This window comes from Trachurus trachurus (genome assembly GCF_905171665.1).
Source record: "Trachurus trachurus genome assembly, chromosome: 5".
Classification (NCBI taxonomy): domain Eukaryota; kingdom Metazoa; phylum Chordata; class Actinopteri; order Carangiformes; family Carangidae; genus Trachurus; species Trachurus trachurus.
In genome coordinates, this window is record NC_139896.1 from 28,796,985 (window position 1) to 28,818,667 (window position 21,683).

The window sequence follows — 21,683 nt, forward strand, 5'->3', positions numbered from 1 at the left end:
TCTCCAGACAGCCTGGAGTTCAATTAGACCACACATGGAAACACATCACAGTTAGCTTCAGAGGACCTGAAATATGGCTAATCAAATTATTCCTCATGATGCCTTACACCAGAGAGCTTTAGATGATCAGGAGACATCTGGGATAGACACCACAGTGAAAGCAGATAAAGCTGCATGAGGTAAATGTCTGTAAGATTTTGGTTACAGACCTGTTTTTCTCATTCCAACTTCAAAACGCAGAATAAATAACATAAGTATACAATCCAAGAAGCAGAAGAACTACAAGAACATCATTGAGTACTTAGGAATCTGAACAATATTTGACTTGTGCATTAAAACACGATATGTGGCTCTAAATGGCTTTTAATAGATGGTCCTCTCTGAGAATAAGGACAACTCCATGTTACTGCATCATTATCATTATAACAGTGTATATTGAACAGCTCTGTCAAATACTGAAGAGCTCTGTCAGAGTTCACACTTTTATCTAACTGTGTAGTATATACAGTAAATATACAGTCAAAATATTGACTGAATTTTCTGGAGGTGCAAATTATGTGTTTGACAGATCATGTACTTTTTTTCCCGGGCACCATTTATCACAATCAGGAGCACAAAGCAATAATTAAAAAAAAAATTCTCAGTATGAAATGTGAGATAAATAAATAAATGAAAGGCTGTGTATCTTGTGTGTTTTAGCCCATCGTGTCAGAGAGAAGATGAAGACAGGACAGGAGTGGAGACAGTGACCTGGATAAATACATTTGGCAAACCTGCATGTGCAAGTATACTGTAGCATGTGACAGCCCTCAACCTAAAAATGGGCTTCACATATTGAACTTGAACACATCCCTCAAGTCGTGTACTGACCAGATGCTTTCCTGGCCCACGCTGCACAGATGGGAACATGCAGTAATGAACAGTGTGTTTCTGTGAACTGTGCATGAAGGACAAAAAAATGGCACATGAATAGATAAATGGAAAAATAAATACATACACAAATAAAAAGGATGAAAATGAATGTATGTCTCTGAATGCATGATTTTGTTGTATTTGCATCCTGTCTGTTTCAGTCCTGTATTTGTTTGTGTCTCTCCAGCTGTCTGTGCTCACATAGACAGTTTTAATACAGCTGAATTCCCATTAAAGCAGGGCAGCGGCAGTAGCTTCATCAAGTTGATCGCACTGTTAGAACAAGTCTGTCTTTACAACGAGCTCTAAGTTAGCAAACACATACAGATAAATACAAATATTTAGTGAGGAAATGTAACAACCTAGAATAAATACTGTTATGTCGAGATACAGTACAGAAGGTGATTCATACATTTAACAATGCTTAAATAAATACCTGAAAGTACCTTTTTAATGCCAAACTGTTTTTGTTTTGCTTTTTTAATAATTTTGTGTTTATTTCTGTGTCTATTTATTTGCTCATTTATACTTGTGCCATTTTTGTCAAACGATCTTTACGATAAAGATCTTTTCACAGAATTAGGAAATGTGATAAGGAAATGTCCTTGTATTTTGTTATTTGTTATTTTAGTTGTTTCAACAACTGTTAAATTGTTATTAAATGTGGTCCTTATACATTTATGTCACCTTCAGGAGCTGTAATATTGTTCAACAGCCCTTCACTTTTCTTCCAGCAAAACCTTTAGGTCAAAAACATTTTGCCCAGTCTCAGGATTATGACTGAGGGGCTGAAGTCCTGATGTTCCCACAGCACACACTGGGATCCTGGACAGGATGTTCCTGCTCTGTATTCACTTACTATGACATGGACTGTGTGAACTGTCATGTAGCTCAGGTTAGGGTCAGAGGTCAAGGCTATCATCACAAAATTAAAAACAGGATGATGTTCATGAAATATTTTCACTTTAAACTGGTCAAACTTGCCCCAAACACAAGAGGTAGTTTGATGTTACACAACACCAACGCACACTCTTGCTGACAGATTAAACATCCACCTGATTGGGGGCATGGATGGATTTCAGTAGCACTCACATGGGCAGCCTGAGTGCTAACAAATTGACATTTCATTAAAAATTCCAGGTGCTTCCTGGTCAAGAGAAGATTGCTCCGAGCGCTGCAGGCTGGGAAGAACAATTTCTTACCAGAACCTGAGTGGTTTTAGGAGCACAGACGGATTAATGAGGATAGAATGAACAAGTGAGTCGCACATCAAGGCATTACTGCAGGTTGCAGGCCGACCATCTGCTCAGCTGTGACACAAACAGAGAGGACACGTGCTGCCGCTCTCTGCTGAGGGAACGCCCCCACACATCTTTTCCAGAGCACGGCTCTCTTGCCCCCTGCAGACCATCTTTGCTCCTGATTTTTGGCATTTGCCTTTTCAGGGACAACCCTTACTCCAGGGCAGGCCACCTGTTACAGTGAAGATGTGAAATAACCCTGATCATTTGTTGGATTCTTATAGTTAATGCATTATTCCCATTTATTACTGTGAGAGAAAGCAGGAACTGCACTTGGAGTTGGATGAATCTATATGTTCTCAGTACATTTGGTGGAAAGGTTTTATTTTGCGGTTAAACTTTTCTGTTTCTTCAACAAATATCAGTTCGGTTCAGACTTTGGAGTTTAATTATTTTAGAGATGTAACTTATTTAATTAATTATTTTGTTATTTCTATTTTAATCAACAGTATTTTTGTCGATTAAAGAAATGCAGTCAAAAAAGTCAAACACTTTGTTTGATTAAAGTGCAGTCAACAGTCACACAATTTTTCCTAAAATTTCAGTTGATTTTTGTTGATTCAGATTTCTCTTCCCTCTCCTCTTTTACTGAAACAAATCAAAAACAGAATATTTTATTATTTCTGTCCAGCTTTGAGTTGTAAATTCCTCTAATAAAGGTAAACTGAATTTCTTTTGTGTAACAGTATTAAAACGTGGTTGAAAATAGTCACTTGAATGCATTATTTTTAAATGCATTTTGCCTTGTGAAAACAACAGTGTGCAGCTGTTTTGACCTGTGACCTGATTTGAAAGATTTACACCCTCAGTTGGAACTGGAGAACTGAGAGCCGAGAGCCACAGACAGGCTGAGGAGACACAGACCAACAAGTTTGTGCTGGTTTTTCTCTTATTGTTAGGTTTATTGACAATTTGAAAAATAGAGAACATAAAAAGCCTTATCCTTCTAATACTTTCAACAGAAACATCTCTTTGTAAGCATGCGCTGTTAGAAATCCAGTAACTGAGACTGTGTAACCACAAAAGGAACCATGGTTCTTATATATGAGGAATGACAGTTTTGAAATCAGGTTACTTCAGAGCATTGGGAGTTAGATTATCTTACTGTATGTAATGTAAAACTTAACACATAAATGCATCAGATGTGGATATGTAATGACTGACTGAGAGCTCCCTGACAGATACCTGCTCTGTGACAGATGACCTGTTCTACCATTAACACATAACTCTGGTATCACATGATCAGCTTCCAAAGAATCAATATTGATGAATGTTCGAGTTATTAAACGCACAACTTCATGCAACATAACACCAGATATTCTAAATCAGCCAGTGCTGGCGTGTGTTCAGGCATCTTTCTTCAAAGGAATCCTACAATGTTTTCAAGATTGATAATTACTGCAAACAATAGGAGTGCCAGCAAAATCTGGCAACAACACCTAAAAAGCAGAGCACACATTCTGCTAATCTGCATAATACAAAAGGTATAAGGAAGAGTTTTATGTCTGTCCTGGGAAAACAACAACATGATGTTACCGGCTCTTCACTACTCTGCAGCGTGTCCCAGAAAATCGAGGAAGAAGAAACAAAGTGTTTTCTGAAAGACAGACTCTGATTGTTTTCTTGTTGTTTGAACCTGTTTATCCTTAAACTTAATGGATTTACAGCTACTTTGCCTATTGACCTCTCTGCTCAGTGCATTTGTAATTAAGCTTTTGCAGCACCATGATGAGAAAGACCTGTATTCTATTTCTAAAAGAGATAGAATACAGAGAGAGAGAACTACACACTCACCCCTTTCAACTGCTGAGCTCCAGTGATTTGCTGAAAGACTCTCTCAATCTCCTGCTCGATGCGTCTGGCCCAGTGCATTATCCTGTGGATAAACATCACAGGCTGATTGTCACACAACATTCACAAATGAAAAAGATGTGTGTCAGTGTGTGTGTGTGTGTGTTCACATAAGTAAATATGCAGTGATGGTTTAGGTAAAAAAGCTTTTAGCAGTGTAAGGATCACAACAATAACAAATTATGAAAATGTGCTTTGTAACTAAAAACTCATTATTGGCTTCAAAGAGACAACAATACTCTGCAAATGACTTCTTTTGGTTCTCATTAAAATACACTAAATAAATAAATATTGTTTTTAAATGTACTGAATGAATGCAGGTGTGCTTCTACAGTGAAACCTACACCATACAAAAGGCTCCAGTAATCCTTTAACCGTCAACAGAATCAGCCCACAACCTTCTTCGATATCACACATTCTAATTGTATAGTACAGTACAATATCAAACCCTGTATCCATCCATAGGTTTCTGCTTTGTTTCTAATCACCGGGTTATCTACATTAGGACAAAGTTACTGTTTTTTTTTTTAAACATCCTGATCTCCCGGTGCATGGAAATTAACAGAAGACATCCAAACTAAATTTCTGTTTCCAGCGGATCATTTCACAGTAAACACACATGCACAATCCGACGGAAAGGTGCCACATAGCCTGCTCCCTCCTCGTCGTGACTCGCAAAAGTGAAAGTGAAACTTAAGTGAGAGCCGGTGTCCTACCATGCTCCTCAAAGCTGCTTAGTGCCAGTGAAGGCCATACAGACTCCCTCAGGCCATGACAGAGGTGTCATTCAACCTGTTGTAAGTCGATGTACCATCACAAAAGTTATGAAAATATTATATGAAGGTTGAAAAGTTCCTTAGTGTTGGCTTAACATATACAGTATCTGGGTGTTTGTCTTGCCTTCCGGCCCCCAAAATGTGAGAATTGACCAAAAAAATCTGTAATGTGCACGCTCCCTATGTTGAAATCCATGTGGTTTTACGAGCTGTTCCCTCAGTTGTCTTCCAGTGATGTAACTAGGATTCGAATTTGCACAATCCCACCCCTACCTGGGACAGGTAGAAGGGGGTGGGGCAAGCAGTGGTTCATTTGCATTTAAAGGGACAGGCACTGAAACCAGCCGTTCTGAACAGGGCTGTTTTGAGAGGATGAAAAGGGCTGTGATGTTTGATCCTTGGGGTATTTGACCAAAGCATGTCAGAGACATGTCTTTAAGACACCTGGAACTATTTTAAATTGTGGAAAGGAGGCATAATATGTCTCCTTTTAGATGCTTTTGATGGCAGGACAAGGCAAGTTTATTTACAAAACAGTCATCATAGCAACATCCTCTGCCCTTAGACCCTCACATCAACCGAGGAAAAAACCCCAAGAGGAGGAATTCCTCATCCAGGACGGGCAGACAGGCAATAGATGTTGTAGACAGTTGTAAAACAGTTTACAACATGGAATATGGAATAATGGGGATTGTTCAGTCAAGAAGAGTTGATGAAGGCAGCTTCTGGTGAGCAGGCTGGGCCATATCTACAAATAAATTATGACATACAGGGAGAACAGGGAGAGCAGGCCAGCTTAATAGGAGCACTGGATGGGAGGCTGGGTCATGAGCAGGGAGGGCCGGCTGGGGGAGAATTTAATATATTCAATCAAAGGACATGATATCGATCACGCTGCTCTGAGAGAAGTATTACGCACATATGAGCTAAGACAGCAGAATAAAACCACTTGTTGAAGTCACTCGTTTCCAGAGTATGAAGTAGGAAGACAGAGCAGCCTGTTCTCCAGCCAGCTGGATGATCCTCCTCTACACATCTACATGTCTGTTCCTTCGTCACTTTCATCCCAGTAATTCTGTTTACACTGGGTGGCTTCCACACAAACACTCACAACATGAGCTGGATTAGTTAGAGGGTCCCCACACGGAGACAGTGTGTTGCACACGCATCAAAGGCAGCAGCAGAATCACCATCAAACACGACAACCAGTGCACCTGATGATGGAGTGGGCCGGGGTGGGGTGGGGGGGCTTTTTGACCAACAAAAGCTTTTGGCTTATCTGGATAATTGAATTGAATAAGATTTCCACAGCAGCACCACTCCTACTAATCTCTCTGTTAAATGTCAGATCCGACACATTAATCACACCCACCAGCAAATACACACCACACAGAAACACCAGAACCTCAGAGCAGCAGAGCAGCAGCACATGTGGCCCCGGCAGCTAATTCCACCCCAGCCCACACAGACATCCTCCTGGATGCTGAAGAGGCTTCAACAAAGAACTGAGGACGCACAGACTAATAAAAAGCTCCTGATGCACAGAACATAACAGAAAACGTACTGTAAGTACAGAAAGCTTCGAGAGACCTTTACTCTCTGACTTACTAAGAAACATGTCCAGAAATCCACTGTGGACATGGAGTGATTTCTCCTTCAGAAACACCATCTTCTCTTACCCTCTCGATCAATATCATTATTTTTAGAGCATAAACTAACAGTGAGAATCGCCGAGCACAGAGGTGGCAGAAGAGGAAAGTCAAGATGCATCTTCAGAGGCCAGCTGCTTTCTTGCCAGTGTCGGGAAAATTGAAAATTGCAGTTTCTGTTTCTTTCTCCTTTCAAGAAAAACGCAGATATGAATCTTTTCTGTGAGTAAAATCTCACTGTATCTGGAGCTGTTTACTGATCTTACTGTACTGTACTGTACTGTACTGCCTGCCCGTAACCAGAGCCTCAGGTGCGGAAATTATCACTGGTTAGTTGAGCTGTCACAATCATGAAATTTTAGTTGCCAATAAATAATTGCAACTTTTTTAATTGTCTTTTTCTGATCATTTTTATTCCACTTTTATAGTATAAGCCTAAACATAGTTTAAAGGGATATTTCAACATTTTGGCAAATCTGCCCATTGCCATAATCCCTATAGTCATAGCACACAGTAGGTTCGTTACCTTTAATTGTTGGTGCAAGCTGTTTTTAGATGGTGGGGCAGAGACATGAGCTGCTCAGCTAACGCTACGGAGACATATGGTATTTCCAGGTTTCCATCATCAAATACACAATCCAACAACTCCAAAACACTCTTGTGAACAAGTTGAGACCTGCACATTCGCCAAGCCATCGGGTTTTGCAACAAATGCATGATGCTAATGTCAATAGATGCTCATCAAAATGCAATCGTCAATTATTAGAAATGAAGTGCCTTGAGATAAACAGTTTGTGCCGCTTTAATCATGTGCAATTACACCATAGTAGAAGGGAGTGCAACATGATGATGTCATTAAAAGAGGACGAGTCAAACCTCAAACGGTAGAAAATGACAATGAAACTGTGATGAAAATATGACATTTCTTTCATCCAGCTGATTATACAGATGAATAGAAACCATTTTAGACATTATGCAAAATAATTGTGATCTGGCAATTGTGACAGGCCTCCTGGTTAGACGGGTTCAGATGGTCAAAGCTGGACAAAGACAGGAGGCATAAAGGCTCAAAGAATATGGCCATGTCATACAAAACAAAAACAGAACACAACAAAAAAAAGGCTGTTAGCATTAGTGTTGAACTGCTTTTACAGTTTACAGTGCTTTTTTACCGACTGCAACTATGATACGTTCTTCATTAACTTACTGAATTTCCCTCAACATACAGTTTATTGTATAGTTCTCTCAATATGCAGAAACAGGATACAAGTAAACAAAATGTTTTTTCTTCCATGAGATATGCATCTGATCAAACAAGTACAAAGACCCATGACTAAAGGCTCATGGATATTGTAGTAGTTGACACCAAAATGACAAAGCTTCATTTCTCAAAGATGAAACAAAGCCGGTGGCTACAACATGAACTTTGGGAACTCTACAGTTGACACTACCCACGTTCCTGTGAAGCAGTTTTTGATAAATACAGTGTGTGTGATGATTTTAAAACAATAACTGAATCAGTATCACACTGCCTCCAGTGCAGCACATAGTGTTCAGTCTGTCTTATTCCAAAATGTGCTTTCAGCAACACGTACTACAGCATAATCATTTCCCACTCTGCAACTTCAAACAAGCACACACAACCCTACACAACATGTCAGAACACAAGCAGCACACTGCAGCATGAGAACTAGTGGCTTTTATAGATTCACTGCTTTAAAGCCACAGGGAATAGAACTGCTTCAGATGCTAAATGTGCTCCAAAGATTAGTGAGGACTATAGTATTTATGTCAGACTGCCTGCATGTCCAGATGTTGCCAGTTGCCACCCTGACCATCACAGCATGGTCCCAGCCTCACAGCTCCCTCCGTTCACTGGTTCAACCTTCAGTTAGTGGCTGAGCAGGTGGGCCTACACTTCAGCCCACATGGCCAAATGCAAAAAGAGAAGTGGTTTTTTTTTTTAGCTAAATTAGTTTGAATAAGAAATAAATGTCAAAACCCAGAAAGTTCAGTAGTGTCCAGAGACTCAGTCCAGCAGAGTTACCAGACAACAGCACAGATAAAGTGATAGTTCTGTTTTTTTGAAGTGGGGTTCTATGAGGTGCAAATGGCCATTAAGTATAATATCTGCAGTAGGTCTCTGCCCCTCCTCCCTCCACTGAGAAACACCGGCGCATCGCAGAGCGCTGTAAAGTCTTGTGGAGCTTATTTCCAGTGGTAGACGAGCCACAAATCTCAACCCAGCTGCCCAGATCCACTGACAGACACACATTTCTTTGGATGTTGCAGAGCTTTTCTTTTCTCTTTTGATGCTAGTGAGAGCTCAGACACTTCCAGCTCTTGGTCCACTGCTAGACTTTTTTACATTGAGGTAGAAATTCACTTCTGGGTTTTCTGGAAAGTGCCAAGTTAATGGAACGCTGTGGAAAAACTAAGATGTAAGCTATCCAGCAACATCAAGACTCTCCCTCTAAGGGCCATTTAAGATGTGATTGAATGCCTGATGAAGAGCCTTTGACAACCACAGCTCTATTTAAAAGTGAAATTATTTTCAGTTTGGGGCAGCGGGCACCTTTCCATGCTGACAACCAGGAAGATAATAACAGTCAGGAAATAGGCTTCACCTGAAAAACTATGTCAAAAACATACTTCAACTGTCAGTTGACTTAATTTCCAATTAAGCTGTCATAGGCCAGTGCATTAATGTTCTGACTGCAGCCCTGGAACCAAGGCCACCTTGGCTGATCTAATGAATATGGTGATGAAATGATAACTGAACAGTTCCTGCTACAGAGACACTTTTCCAAATATAAAACACTGCATGGCACAACGGTGAGTCACTATCTTTGTGATTTTCACACAATTCTTAACATGTTTGCCTCATCTCAAATAAAAATATCCTTGAAACTTTCACAAGCAACCTTGGGATTATTCTCTGAGCAGTGGTTTTACCAAAGTCGGTTCTCATGTAAGGTATATAGTCAGTGAGTACAAGTACTTACATACAGACATAAAGATTGATTAATTGTCACTGAATCTCACTCTCAAACTTAGCCACACTGTGCAATATTAATTCTGAAGTCTGTCAGATACAACAAATGCTTCATGAATCAACACCAATTTTCTGTCACGTACAGTAGCATAAAGAGCAATGAAAACATGGAATTCTTTACCACTGCTACCAACTAAATTGACACAGAAATCAATAAGCAAAGCAAATAAAGAAACACCTTGGAACATCATATTTGTTGATATATGCGCACACACTGGACAGGCTTAGAAGTATTTTGATCTGATTTTCATGGCCTGATATCCTCGTTACTCTACACTGAAATGTTTCATGTATGTTTTTTGCTTTAGAATAATGATCTATGTGTACTGTTAAGTTTAAAGGGACAACGAGGAGTTTGTATTTGGTTATAAAAAAGTCTCATATTAATGTGGATGAATCTACGTTACCCACACTTGTTAATGAGTCCATTTTCGATAAATATAAAGTTTATATATAATATAGGGTTAGTTTTTTTTATTGTTATTTTGTTATTATTATTTAGTGGTCGACTCGCCCAGCATTTCCTATTTTAAGTTTCGCAGACGCTGCCAGGCGGGTCATGGGAATAACACCGCCGAATCGCCGTTTATGGTCAGAACTACGACGATATCTGATCGTCTTCGAACCTCCGACTTTCGTTCTTGATCAATGAAAACATTTTTGGCAAATGTTTTTTCGCTTTCGTCCGTCTTGCCTGGCAAAAGATGGACCAAGACTCCAAGAATTTCACTGTGCGCGCGGAGGCTCATGGGAAATGTAGTGTGAAAAAACACTTTGCTTTCCAAAACTCCTCGTTGTCCCTTTAAGAAGGTTTTTGGTTTTTGCTTTGTCTTTCTTTGTGTCTTGTTTTTAAATGTGTGTTTTAAATGTATTGCTTTCATGTGGACCCAATTAAGACTAGCAGTGCTTTAAGGGCACAGCAAATGGGGATCCTTACAATAAACAATATGTTCTGAATCATCTCACACCAGAACAGTACAGAACAGATATTAACATATGGCATGTTCTGAGTGTTATCAGTGTCTTTCTCTACATTAAGGGAAACATTATGCTTCCATTTTCTGTGTCATCTTAAATCCTTGAATTAGGTTTTTACGTTATGTATATTCGTTTTCTTACAGGATGTAGCCCACAGAGCTGCAGAGCACCTTTAACTGAAAAGAGCATTTTCAGTTTGGAATGCTTTACCCCTCCACATCAGAGCAGCTGAAACTCTGGAGCATTTTAAATCACTTTTAAAGACCCACCTCTTCTCACTGGCCTTCAACTCACCCTGACACCCTGACTGTTATTTTCATCTTTTAGTATAGCTTGTATTTCTTTTACCTTATCTAATTGTTCTTATTTCCCTATCTTATTGTTAATGTTGATGATTCATGCTGTTTTATCTATATTGCTAGCACTTGACTCTATGTATGTTGTGCAGCACTTTGGGCAACTAAGGTTGTTTTTTAAATGTGCTATATAAATAAAATTTGAGTTGAGTTGAGTTAACTGTGTGAGTCAGTGCAGCTAAAGCACAAATCCAAGTTTTTTATTGTGTGCTCCACTTGCTCTCCTCTAGAGAGGGATGTCAGGAAACTGTATCGCAGTGCTGCAATGAGGCGGCTGAGTAGCACAGCGTACTTGTGCCTCTACTCTGTTACCTGCCATACTCACAGACCCCTGGGACACAAGCGAGAGGAGCTCAGCGTGATGTGACCCATATTCGCTTACAGCAGAGAGAGCGAGGGGTTGAGAGGGTGGAGCAGCAGAGCGATAGGTGGAGGCACAGAGAGGAGACGCTTATAGGAGCCTTTTGTGTATGTGTTCCATGTGTTCTATCCATTGTACAAAACCATCCATTCATCTAGCACAACAGAACCCCAAAATTAAGACATTTAGACATTTGGAGCAATAAATATATTTTGTAGAAAACATAGCCTACCATTGTCCCAGCTACAGTTGTAGCCATAGTTGTCCTGACTAAAGTGTCTGTCAGTCAGACTGAAATATTTCATCAGTTACTTTTGTTGTCATATGAGGATGAATTCTACTTTGACCTTGACTCCACTGATCCCTTCACTTTTCTTTTTGTGAAGTTAAGCTTTTAGAATGAAATGTTTCCTCTGTTGTTAGTAGGGATGCACAATAACCTTTTTTTCCACCATACTGATAACTTCCTGCCCCTCATAACCGCTAACATTTTTAATAGTTTATACCCACAGCTGAGGTTAGGAAAGGCTGAAGATGTAGTGAGGAAAGATGAATTTAAAGTCTGGAGGTTTGTTCATTGCAGTTTGTAAACAAAACATTCAAACTGGGCCTGACAACAGCAACAGCAACAGCAGCAGCAGCAGCAGTTGTCAGGACCGCAAAGAACAGGAAATACAGTCCAAGTGAAGCACTGGAGCGGGGGGGCGATACCTGGCCGTCCCCAACAACGGGAGCCTCGAGTAAATGCTGTAATGAGCAGGAGGGCCGCCGTCATGAGCTGATACGTGGGTGCTAGCGGCGGATGCTAGCTGCTCGAGCTACTGGGTGTTAGCGGTTGCAGACAGCATCGCTAGCCTCGCTTGCATCCGTGACAGCTGGTGGAGCTAGCAGCCCTTCTACTGTAGGCTACTCATGCTGCACAGAACTTCACCTGAGCGCTGTCATTGGCTGGAGAGAAAACATGACTCTCCACCCTGAAGCGTACCCGTGCACAACAAAACAAAGCAAAAGACCAAAATACAGGCAGGGGGAGGGGGCTCTGCAGACACAGTCACCACCACACAGGACTAGAAGCCCACAGGTGATGATTAAGCCGGATTTCATTTGTATAAGTCTAGCGTTTATTTTTGGGCAAAAACCTCTAGTAATTGGCAAAAAAATTAATAATCGGACTGTGTGTGAATTTTTTCCAATATCAGGCTGATAGGCTAATTATCTTTACCGAAAGTTATTGTGCATCCTAGTTGTTAGATGGATTGTCAAGAATTTGTTTCATATCCCTCTCAGGATGGTCATACAACTGGTATGACTCATCATCATCTTTTTTATTAGTTCAGGAGCTTTTCTCCTATAAGCATCCAAACACACTAAACTAAAAAGGCTATGACGGTATCAGCCAATTTAGATGTTTGTCCTATTTTATTGATCTTATTTATCTATTTATTTGTTTCTATTTTAAGTATAACTATTATTATTATTATTATTATTATTTATTTTAGCTATTCTTTTATTAATTTATTTACTTTAGATTAGATTAGATAAACTTTATTGTCCCCAAAAGGGGAAATTTGTCTTGGGCAAAAGTGCGCATAGAGCCGTAAAGCAACAATACAATAAGTACAGTGACAGACAAACGAGCAATAGACATAAGTACAATGACAGACATACAAGCGAAAAGACATACGTACAGTGGCAGACATACGGGCAATAGACATACAGACAAAGCAGCATTGCACAGCATCAGAACCATAGCAGTCGGCATTATCGGTTCTACAAGAGAGGTGTAAAGTAAAAAAGGACAGACTTGTTTGTTTATTTATTTATCCTTTTTCTCTCTTCCTCTCAACCAATCTTTTTATTTGCATTTTCTTTACTTTTCAACATTATGTGTCCATCTGTTAGGGCTAGGTGCCGGAGGGAGGGGGGTGGGGGGTAAACAAAATTAACATCAGCATGTCAATGTTGTCATTGTGAACATGTTGACATTAGATTTAGCTGAAAGCACCACTGCCGGCTCACAGAGCTGCTAGCATGGCTGCAAACTGTCTGTCCCGCTATGAAGTTATTGGCAGCAGTCCCCTACACAAACAGACGTTTGGGCTCTGCCTCCCTCAGCAGGTTAACCAGGTGCCTGGACATTTCAATTATATCCCCACAGCTACACTGTAAGGAACATTTTTATGACCGTGCTCAGGGCAGCTCAAAGCACTGGGCACAGATGAGGGAAACATACAGTGGCCCTGAGAGTGGCTCTTCAACTTCAAACACATGCAAACAGACGGAATGTAACCAGATTCAGAAAATGTGTGCACAAGACATTTCTATATTGTTGCGTTTATGTGCAGCCCACGTGTGGTCAAATTGATGATGTTCCCTCACTTTGCTGATGTTTTTGTGTGTGTTTTCTTACTATAGCGCATTGAGCTGTCAAAGCCACCATAGAAAAGCTCTACATTGAATCCTAATCAACAAGGGAACACGAGAAAAGGAAGAACATCTGTCGGGTCAGTTATGAGACACTAATGGCACAATGTGAAGAGCTGCAGCTGATTAGATCGCTGTAAATTAATTACATTTGGGTTATGGTCATGTTTTCATGTGTTCATCGCCAGTTAAGCACCACCAGTTTTGTTTTCTTCTTTCATCCAGCTTGGACTGTCAAATTGTTTCTAGAGAATAAATCTTACGATCTGAAAAGCTGAAAGCCTGGGGCACTGTTGTTTGTTTATTGTTCACACGAGTCCATTTCCTCCAGCTCTACGTTTATTCCACATATTCCCACTGATGGTCATGCATTTCCCACACTATGACGATCACTCACTGGTTAATCAACCAAAACCTTTAAAACCATGATTTTCATCATCACCTAAAAACTAAGTGCTTTTTGTAGTAAGATGCAAATCCCTGTATCTTGTTCTGTGCAGCATGACTGTGCTACACTTCCTAAACCGAAAGAAAAAATCCCACATACTATACTATCCATTCATTTATCCATCTATATATCTATCCATCCATCCATCTATAAGCAGAGACAGAGAGCAGGAGGCAGTGTCAAGACAGGAGGGGAGGGAGTGGAAAGGGCTAAGTGAGAGGGGGAGAAGAGGGATAAATCCTCACTGCTGCAGTATTAATTCTTAATTGGAATGAGATGCTGTTCTTCAGCATCGTGATTCTGCTTCACTTAGCTTACATGAAGAGACCCAGGGCAGAGGGCTGTGTAGCTGTTTCGGAGCACTCAGCAGAAAATCCGTGTAAAGGAGGAGGAGGAGAAAGCAGCAGCTATACCCTGTCTGAAATAACCCAATTCATCATAAAATGCACACATACACACACCTCCCAGATTTATAGACCCCTATTCCTACTTGGTAAATACATCCCTGTTCTCCAGTTGTGATTGGCCAGAAATCCCTCACTGTGTGCCCGGAAGATGAGTGGACCATCTGGCCTGTTCCTCCCTCCAGAGCATCCTGATTGCAGAGCCTGGAGGTGGACCCGGATAACTGCAGTCTCAAGTTGAATGCCAGCTGTACTTAACAGTAATGGGTGAAAGGTTAAGATTGAAGAGCTAAGCACGCCATTGATTAAATTAAAAAAAAAAGAAAAAGGAGGAATGAGGAAATGTTCATTCCAATGCAGGAATTCAGCCAGCATTCACAATAAAAACCACACCTTTATTATTGTATGCAATGTAGGCTAGCTATTACAGTAGGCTACCGTTGGTTGACTCAATAGGCTGTAGGAAAGGCGGCTGTTTTCACAAAATGAAAGAAAGCTTTTGTTCTTTACTTGAAAGCTTGCATGGAAAAATCTAGTAGTGGCGCACAAGAACAGCAGGGGGAAGACTGAGAGGAAGAAGAAAAAAAAAGAAAAAGCTCCTCTCAGTTTTGCAACAATTGCACAGACTTGATGATCCCTGTCCTATGTAGTCTCTGACTGTTTCAACTAAAATCAAAGCCGTCGTCAAGCTCATCTGTCACTTCACCGCTGGTCATTTACTCAAAGTCAAGTCTGACTTCTTATCACTGCTCACCATCTCTGTCACTATCTCTGTAAACTAATGACCCCCAGATTTAACATTAAGGGAAAATCATCCATGTAATTTTGACTTATATAAACACATCTCATTTGAGGAAAATGTGCCCATTATTCTAAAGCATTCACTTTTTAAGGAATAACCAACAAAGGCTGCAACTAATTATATAGTAGTTGCTTCTTGATGAGTATAAATTATTGTCAAAGTCCTATTAGCTAATGATACCAGATATTCAGGTTAATCTGAGGAATCAACATTAATGAGCTTCTGTGTTTGACTGAAATAATACATGAACAGCCTTCTCCTGTGTGCCCAGTCATAGTGAGGACTACACCTTCCACAGCCCGGAGCTTTAAATACACAGCCTTTACATTGATGTAATAGCCAACACTGTCAAATTATATAACGGCAAAAAAAAAAAAAATCCCAAACAGGCTGACTGAAGTATCTCCTGGCAACAGAGGAGAGTGGACAAGCCCAAAGTTGTCTCCCATCAGAGCCCCGTTATGTTTTCAATCAGAGAGCCCGTTCACTTACGTGTACTGCTGTGGGAATGTGAGAGCCGCTGCTCCAGGCCACGATGCGCTGAAAATCAAGATAATCTGGATAGATACCAAGCAGACGATGCTGCAAGACCTTTTGCCTATCGCCATTTTCCATTAAAAAAATATATTCTCGTCGCGAGGTTTCGGTGCGTGAATGAAGTGCTCCGGGACCGTCTCCGGGGGTGTTATAATAATAAAAAATAAATAAAAAATAAAAAACGAGTAGCTGTGGTTGAGAACCTCCGAGCTCAGTTTCCTCAAGAGTTCATGTCGGTTGCTATTGTCAAGTGGACGCGGAGGAGGCAGGCATTGGCCGTGGAGGCATCGCGGACGGTGGGAGATGCACGAATGCAGCTGCCAAGACACTGCAGAGTCTCTCCTCCTCCTGCTCCCACATACACCAGCAGCACCGCCGCCACCACGAGCTCACAGGCCGGCGCGTGCACGACAGCTCCCTCGCTCCCTCTCCCTCGCTCTCTCCAGCAGCACCGTGGATCCAGGGCGCGTTCACGCTCACCAGGCAACAGAGGAGCAGTCGGAGAGCCTAGTTTGGCTTTATTTATCTCTGCAGAGCCACGTGGGATTTGTCATCGGCATAAATTTAGTTTTTATTCAACAGAGAGCGGGGGCCAGCCCGGCAGGATGCTGGAGTTAAAGCCCTATAGGGTCAATGACTGCAAAAAAAAAAAACATAAATTAATAAATAAAATTGTCCTCTCTGGTTTGTGTCACCAACTGGGCCAAACCCCCAAGGGCCCTCACATTTACAACAAGTCACCTGGTTTTGGACATTTGAATATATAACCTACGGCTGTTGTCACACAATTTATTAAATAAATAAATAGCCTAAAGCTTTGACTCATCAGAAGCCCCCGACACATTTCAGATGACCATGAGCCGGTATCAATCACTGAGCAGGCCTGTCGGGCACAGCGCAGGCCCGGGAGCTTCAGGGATGGAGGAGCCCCTCTGTCACAGCCGCTGTGTGAAGTTGGCATTGACATTTCTTGATGGAAAGTCAAAGAGGTCAATTAAAAATAGGGAGTTTTTGTGCTCCTGATCTTTTGTGTAATATCCTGGAGGAGCGTCGGTGTGGATGTTTTGCTTGGAGGAGGCTATAGACGAAGGTCAGTCCGTTAGGCTATTTGATCCATTGAAATTGGCACCGCTAGAGTGCACTTGGTATGCAAATCTGTACTACAAATTCATTCTATTAATTATTGAGCATGCAGTGACTTCTCATTGAAAAAGTGTCAAAATAAAGAATTCTCAGAGCAGACTGCATGCATACTAAATACAGCTGTAACAGTCCACATCAATTATGGCTGCATTACACTACGGTATGACAGTACATTGGAGTAACCTGTGTGAAATTAGTCTGTTACCCTTTTCCCATTTTGCCTGCACATTTCTTTTTTTTCCCCTCACTGGATCTGTTATAATAAGAGGTGTCTAAGTCTTTCATGGAGGAGATCAAACATTAGCTGTGAATAAAGATTAGAGCGAGTGCAGGAGTGATGAAGGAGGCAGACAGCATTCAGTTAAATATTTATATCAAATTATAATATCACTGAAATCTATAGGGTTACACCATGATATGACTGTAATACACAGAGGCCCAGATGATAATATGATCTTTCTGCTTCTGAGCAGGAACACTGATATAAACTGTAGTGAAAACATCCAGCCAAAGAAGATGTTGAAAACATTTCTTTAAATGTATTATATCAACGGTTGGAAGGAAAAGTAGAAATTTGATTTAAATTTTTCCAAACCCATTGGTTCAAGATAGCGGTCAAGGATGAAGCTTTGTTAACAACTATATGCAATCATGAGGGCTGGGAAGATGTAGTCAGTGTGACAGAATGCTCCTTGATGGGATTTGATCAACAGAAACCTCATGAACAAACCTGTGTTGAGGAGGATTTATCACAAACATTTTGTCTTACATTCCTACTCATTAGGAATTCATGTTAAAATTCTACAAAAATCTGCACAACATGAAATATCAGGAAAAACAGGGTCAACAGAATGCACTGACCACTGCATTGTGATCACTGAAGTGCTATCTCTAGCAGACTGCAATTAATACCCACTTAACAGGGAGTCACGTGGCCATTACAAGGGGCTATGACTGTAATTACCAGAAGAGGACTGTTGTAGCAGCATGCACTGCTGGAGAGCACGCTACAGAAACATGGTGTTCAGAACAGATTTACGGTATGTTCCTTCATACACTGCAGCATCTGTGAATAACAAACAGCTCTCCCCAGAAAACCACAGAGCAAAGACTTGACTGTGTCTGAATTTTGTCTGAAGATCAACAATGACATGGAGAGTGATTTATATTTTGTCGATATACAGCAGGTGTATTTAACGATGCTTCATTTTATGGCTCACAAGCATACAGTAGATGGCTGAAGACATACCTCTATAGTTGCAATGGGTCTTTGGGAAAAACAATTTATTACATGGTGAGATCACAGCATTGAGGGACACTACAGGAGCCAGACTAAATGGGCTACACTTCCTGTTCAGGTGTCCTAGTCTGAGACCTGAATCCCCTCCTCACCAAGCCTGTAAGATTTGATGCCACTGAATCTGACCCTTAGAGAATTTTGTATTTCCTGAGAATTATCATTATTGGTTTCAGGAAAAGACTGATAGAAAGTATAATACAGAGATCTTTTAGACAGTTTTTAACTTTTAGACTTTTTTTTCTATTCTGTTACAAGTTTCCATGTGTCTGCTTTTTCATATTTATATTTATTTTCATTTATCTTTACCTTTCCTTCTTTTCTTCCAAGTTTAGTTTGGTGTATTGTTTGTATTTTGTGTTGCTTTATTAATGCATGACCCAGTTAACTTGCTTGATTCAGTATAATTACCATTGTTGAATACTTAAACATGCATGCAATTATTTGTATATTTATATGAATATGTTCAGATTGACCCCAGAAAGAATAGTCACTGCTGAGGCAGTAACTAATGGGGATCTATAATAAACTAATAAACTAATCACACTGGCCACAATATAGAAAATCCAGGCTCTAATGTAATGGTGGAAATGGTTGCATTATAAATATGTAATTCCATGAAAAGCTTTTCTGAAATAAGAGGAAACTTGTCTCTGATAAACTTTTGAACACTACTCACGGTCTTTCTGCAGCCGTACATTTCGATGCTCGACAGCTGACCTAACAGGATGACTGCACCTATTCCTGCCCCCTCTGGGAGGAAGGATGTGGGCTCAGCTTTTAGTCGTCTCCCTGACGGCCCCATGTGTTAATACTGCTGTCATGTCCTGGGGAGAGAGAAGACTAATTACTGGCTGCTCATTCTTCCTGCCAGTCCCCCTTGGAGAGCCATACACTGTTAATTGGACGACAAATCCGAAGGGAGCTGAGCTGCAGAGGAGCCCGACCTTTAGCTCATGTAAACAGCATTGCAAATCAAAAGACATTTTTTATTTCTTGCCTCCATTTCATTGCATCCTTGTTTATTCTCCATTTTATTTTCAACAATCCAGAGCTACAGTACTTCCCCTGAATAAAAATAAAAAGAGATATAGCACAGCAAAGCTATGGCCTCTCTGAAGTGATGATACAATCTTCCCTGCACAGCTGGCCCATATTTGATTAAATGTTTTTTTCCTCCCTATGTTGTAGGTGATGTATAACTGTGAGTAACAACTCCTAGAAATAAAAAAAATATTTAAAGTGATGAAAATGGCCCAATAACACTAGAATAGGTCACCATCAAATGCCATTGTTTGTTTGTGGTAAAATAGTTGACATTTGCTATTGGACAAGAATTGTGGTGATTATACAGTACTGTGCAAAAGTTTTAGGCAGACATGAAAAATGCTGTTAAGTCAGAATGCTTATCCATCATGCAATACCATCATCCAGTCTGTCTGGGATTACATGTAGAGACAGAAGGATCGGAGGAGCTCCAAAATATTTGGGGAAAAAACACCGGCCCAGGTCCTTCAAAAACTGTGTGCAGGTGTACCTACCTAGAAGAATTGATGCTGTTTTTAAGGGAAAGGGTTGTCACACCAAATGTTGATTTGATTTAGGATTGTTGTCTCTTCATTCACTGCATTTTGTTAATTGATGAAAAAAAATAACACTTCCATCTTTGAAAGCATTCAGCTTTTTTTCCACACCTGCCTAAAACTTTTGCACAGTACTGTATATAGTATAGTCTTTTCATGATTCCACAGTCCACACATTGCATGTGTCATCATGTAATGTGTGGTATCAACACACCTGGATTCCAGATAGATTGAAGCCAATGCACATTATACTGGTCATGTGTCACTACAGTTGAGTCTGTGAAAACATTCTGAGATTCAGGCTTGAGTAGCTGAATCAGATTTGGTTGCAGGCTACATTACTTGTAACTGTGTAAAGTTTGGTTCATCACGTAGATATCATCACACTTCTGAGTCCTGGTCCAAAGATGGGGTTTTCTCTAATTTGCCTCTGGGTTGAATCCAAGTCTAGTTTTAGTTTACATCCCTTGCTCACATAAGAACTCCTCCAATTTGCCTTCCAGCACAGAAGTCTTGCAGCAGCCGTGGCTATTTGTGTATCAAGCTCCAGTTGCTTCTTGTTCCTTGCCTGTCAGAATTTCTCCTCCCGTGCCTCTAGTTCCTATCTCTTTTGCAGAGCAACAGCTTGCACCATCAAAGCTCCTTTTTCTGCCTTTGCTTTCAGATGAAATTCAATTCGATTCGATGCTGTCATGTAGATATTTCTTCAGTAAATGTGCCATTGCCTTTCTTTTTGGAGCAAAAATCCTGCTTCCTGCTTTCTCTGCTTCTTTTCAGATAGAAGAAATTCAATGAGTAATGTCTTCTGGAGTTCAGAAGCGATTTGACACAAGCTTTTGAACCTTTTTAGATTTTGTTGCATGTCTTCCTTAGAAGCCAAGTGAGGTGATTTTTATATTTCCTTTTTCAAAAGTTGCCATTGCTTTTGCTTGGAAGTCTCAGTGTTTGTGTTGTTGTTGTTTGTGTTTTTAGTGCGTAGCTATTATTGTTTATTGTGTCTGAAATAAAGCTTATCGTCATCCTCATCATCTTTCAGTTGTCTTAATGTAGCCAATAGAAAATCCACAATGGACAGTGCAAGCGACGACATCATCCATACGGTGTTAGCTAGCTATAGACTCACCTGTGGTCGATGTTAGGACGGAATTGTTTTCTTCTGGAAAGAGTGGGCTACGCCATTTTCCTGTCGCCAGACTTTGCCGCGCTGTGGCCTTAAAGCCCTTAATGTGTTTTAGTTGTGTGCTTTTAAAAAATACTTGTGTTTAACGTTGGCTAAATAACTTCTAGGTTGTAAACAAAGTCTGCTTATGTGATTCTTGTGTGTCCGCTGTGCGCGCGCTATTTGCTGATGGATTTATCTAACATGCGTCATCAACGGTCTGCTGCACTTGCCCCATATTTTAGGCTCCGCCCTCCTCCACACTACTGCCACAGGTAAACTAGAAGAAGAAAAACAGCCATGAATACATGGACACAGAGCGATAGATATAACATCTATCTATCTATCTATCTATCTATCTATCTATCTATCTATCTATCTATCTATCTATCTATCTATCTATCTATCTATCTATCTATCTATCTATCTATCTATCGCTCTGCATGGACATAATAGCTGGCAACATAGTGACACACTGACTGCAGAACATAGGCCTACATTGAGTTTTAAAATGCCACCTGCTAAAGTGCTAGTTAGAGACAGGACAGAAAGCCTTGTTACCAGCTGTAGCCTACACTGCTCTTCTGGGGTAGCCTACATTTATAACAATGTCAAACAAAGCTAATGTTGGGTATGTTGATGTGTGG

General features: G+C 40.5%; 1 protein-coding gene across 1 annotated transcript in view; it reads right to left on the bottom strand.

Moving 5' to 3' along the window:
* LOC310986383 (voltage-dependent calcium channel subunit alpha-2/delta-2-like) overlaps positions 1 to 21,197 on the bottom strand; it is a 48,365-nt gene extending 27,168 nt beyond the window's left edge. Inside the window, exons 1-3 of the mRNA XM_083972244.1 lie at positions 21,001 to 21,197; positions 18,974 to 19,121; positions 4,008 to 4,089 (exon numbers count right to left, since the gene is read on the bottom strand). Coding sequence (XP_083828370.1) covers positions 4,008 to 4,085 — 78 coding nt within the window. The 5' untranslated portion in view covers positions 4,086 to 4,089; positions 18,974 to 19,121; positions 21,001 to 21,197. The remainder of the gene's footprint in view (positions 1 to 4,007; positions 4,090 to 18,973; positions 19,122 to 21,000) is intronic.
* Positions 21,198 to 21,683: the final 486 nt, after the last annotated feature.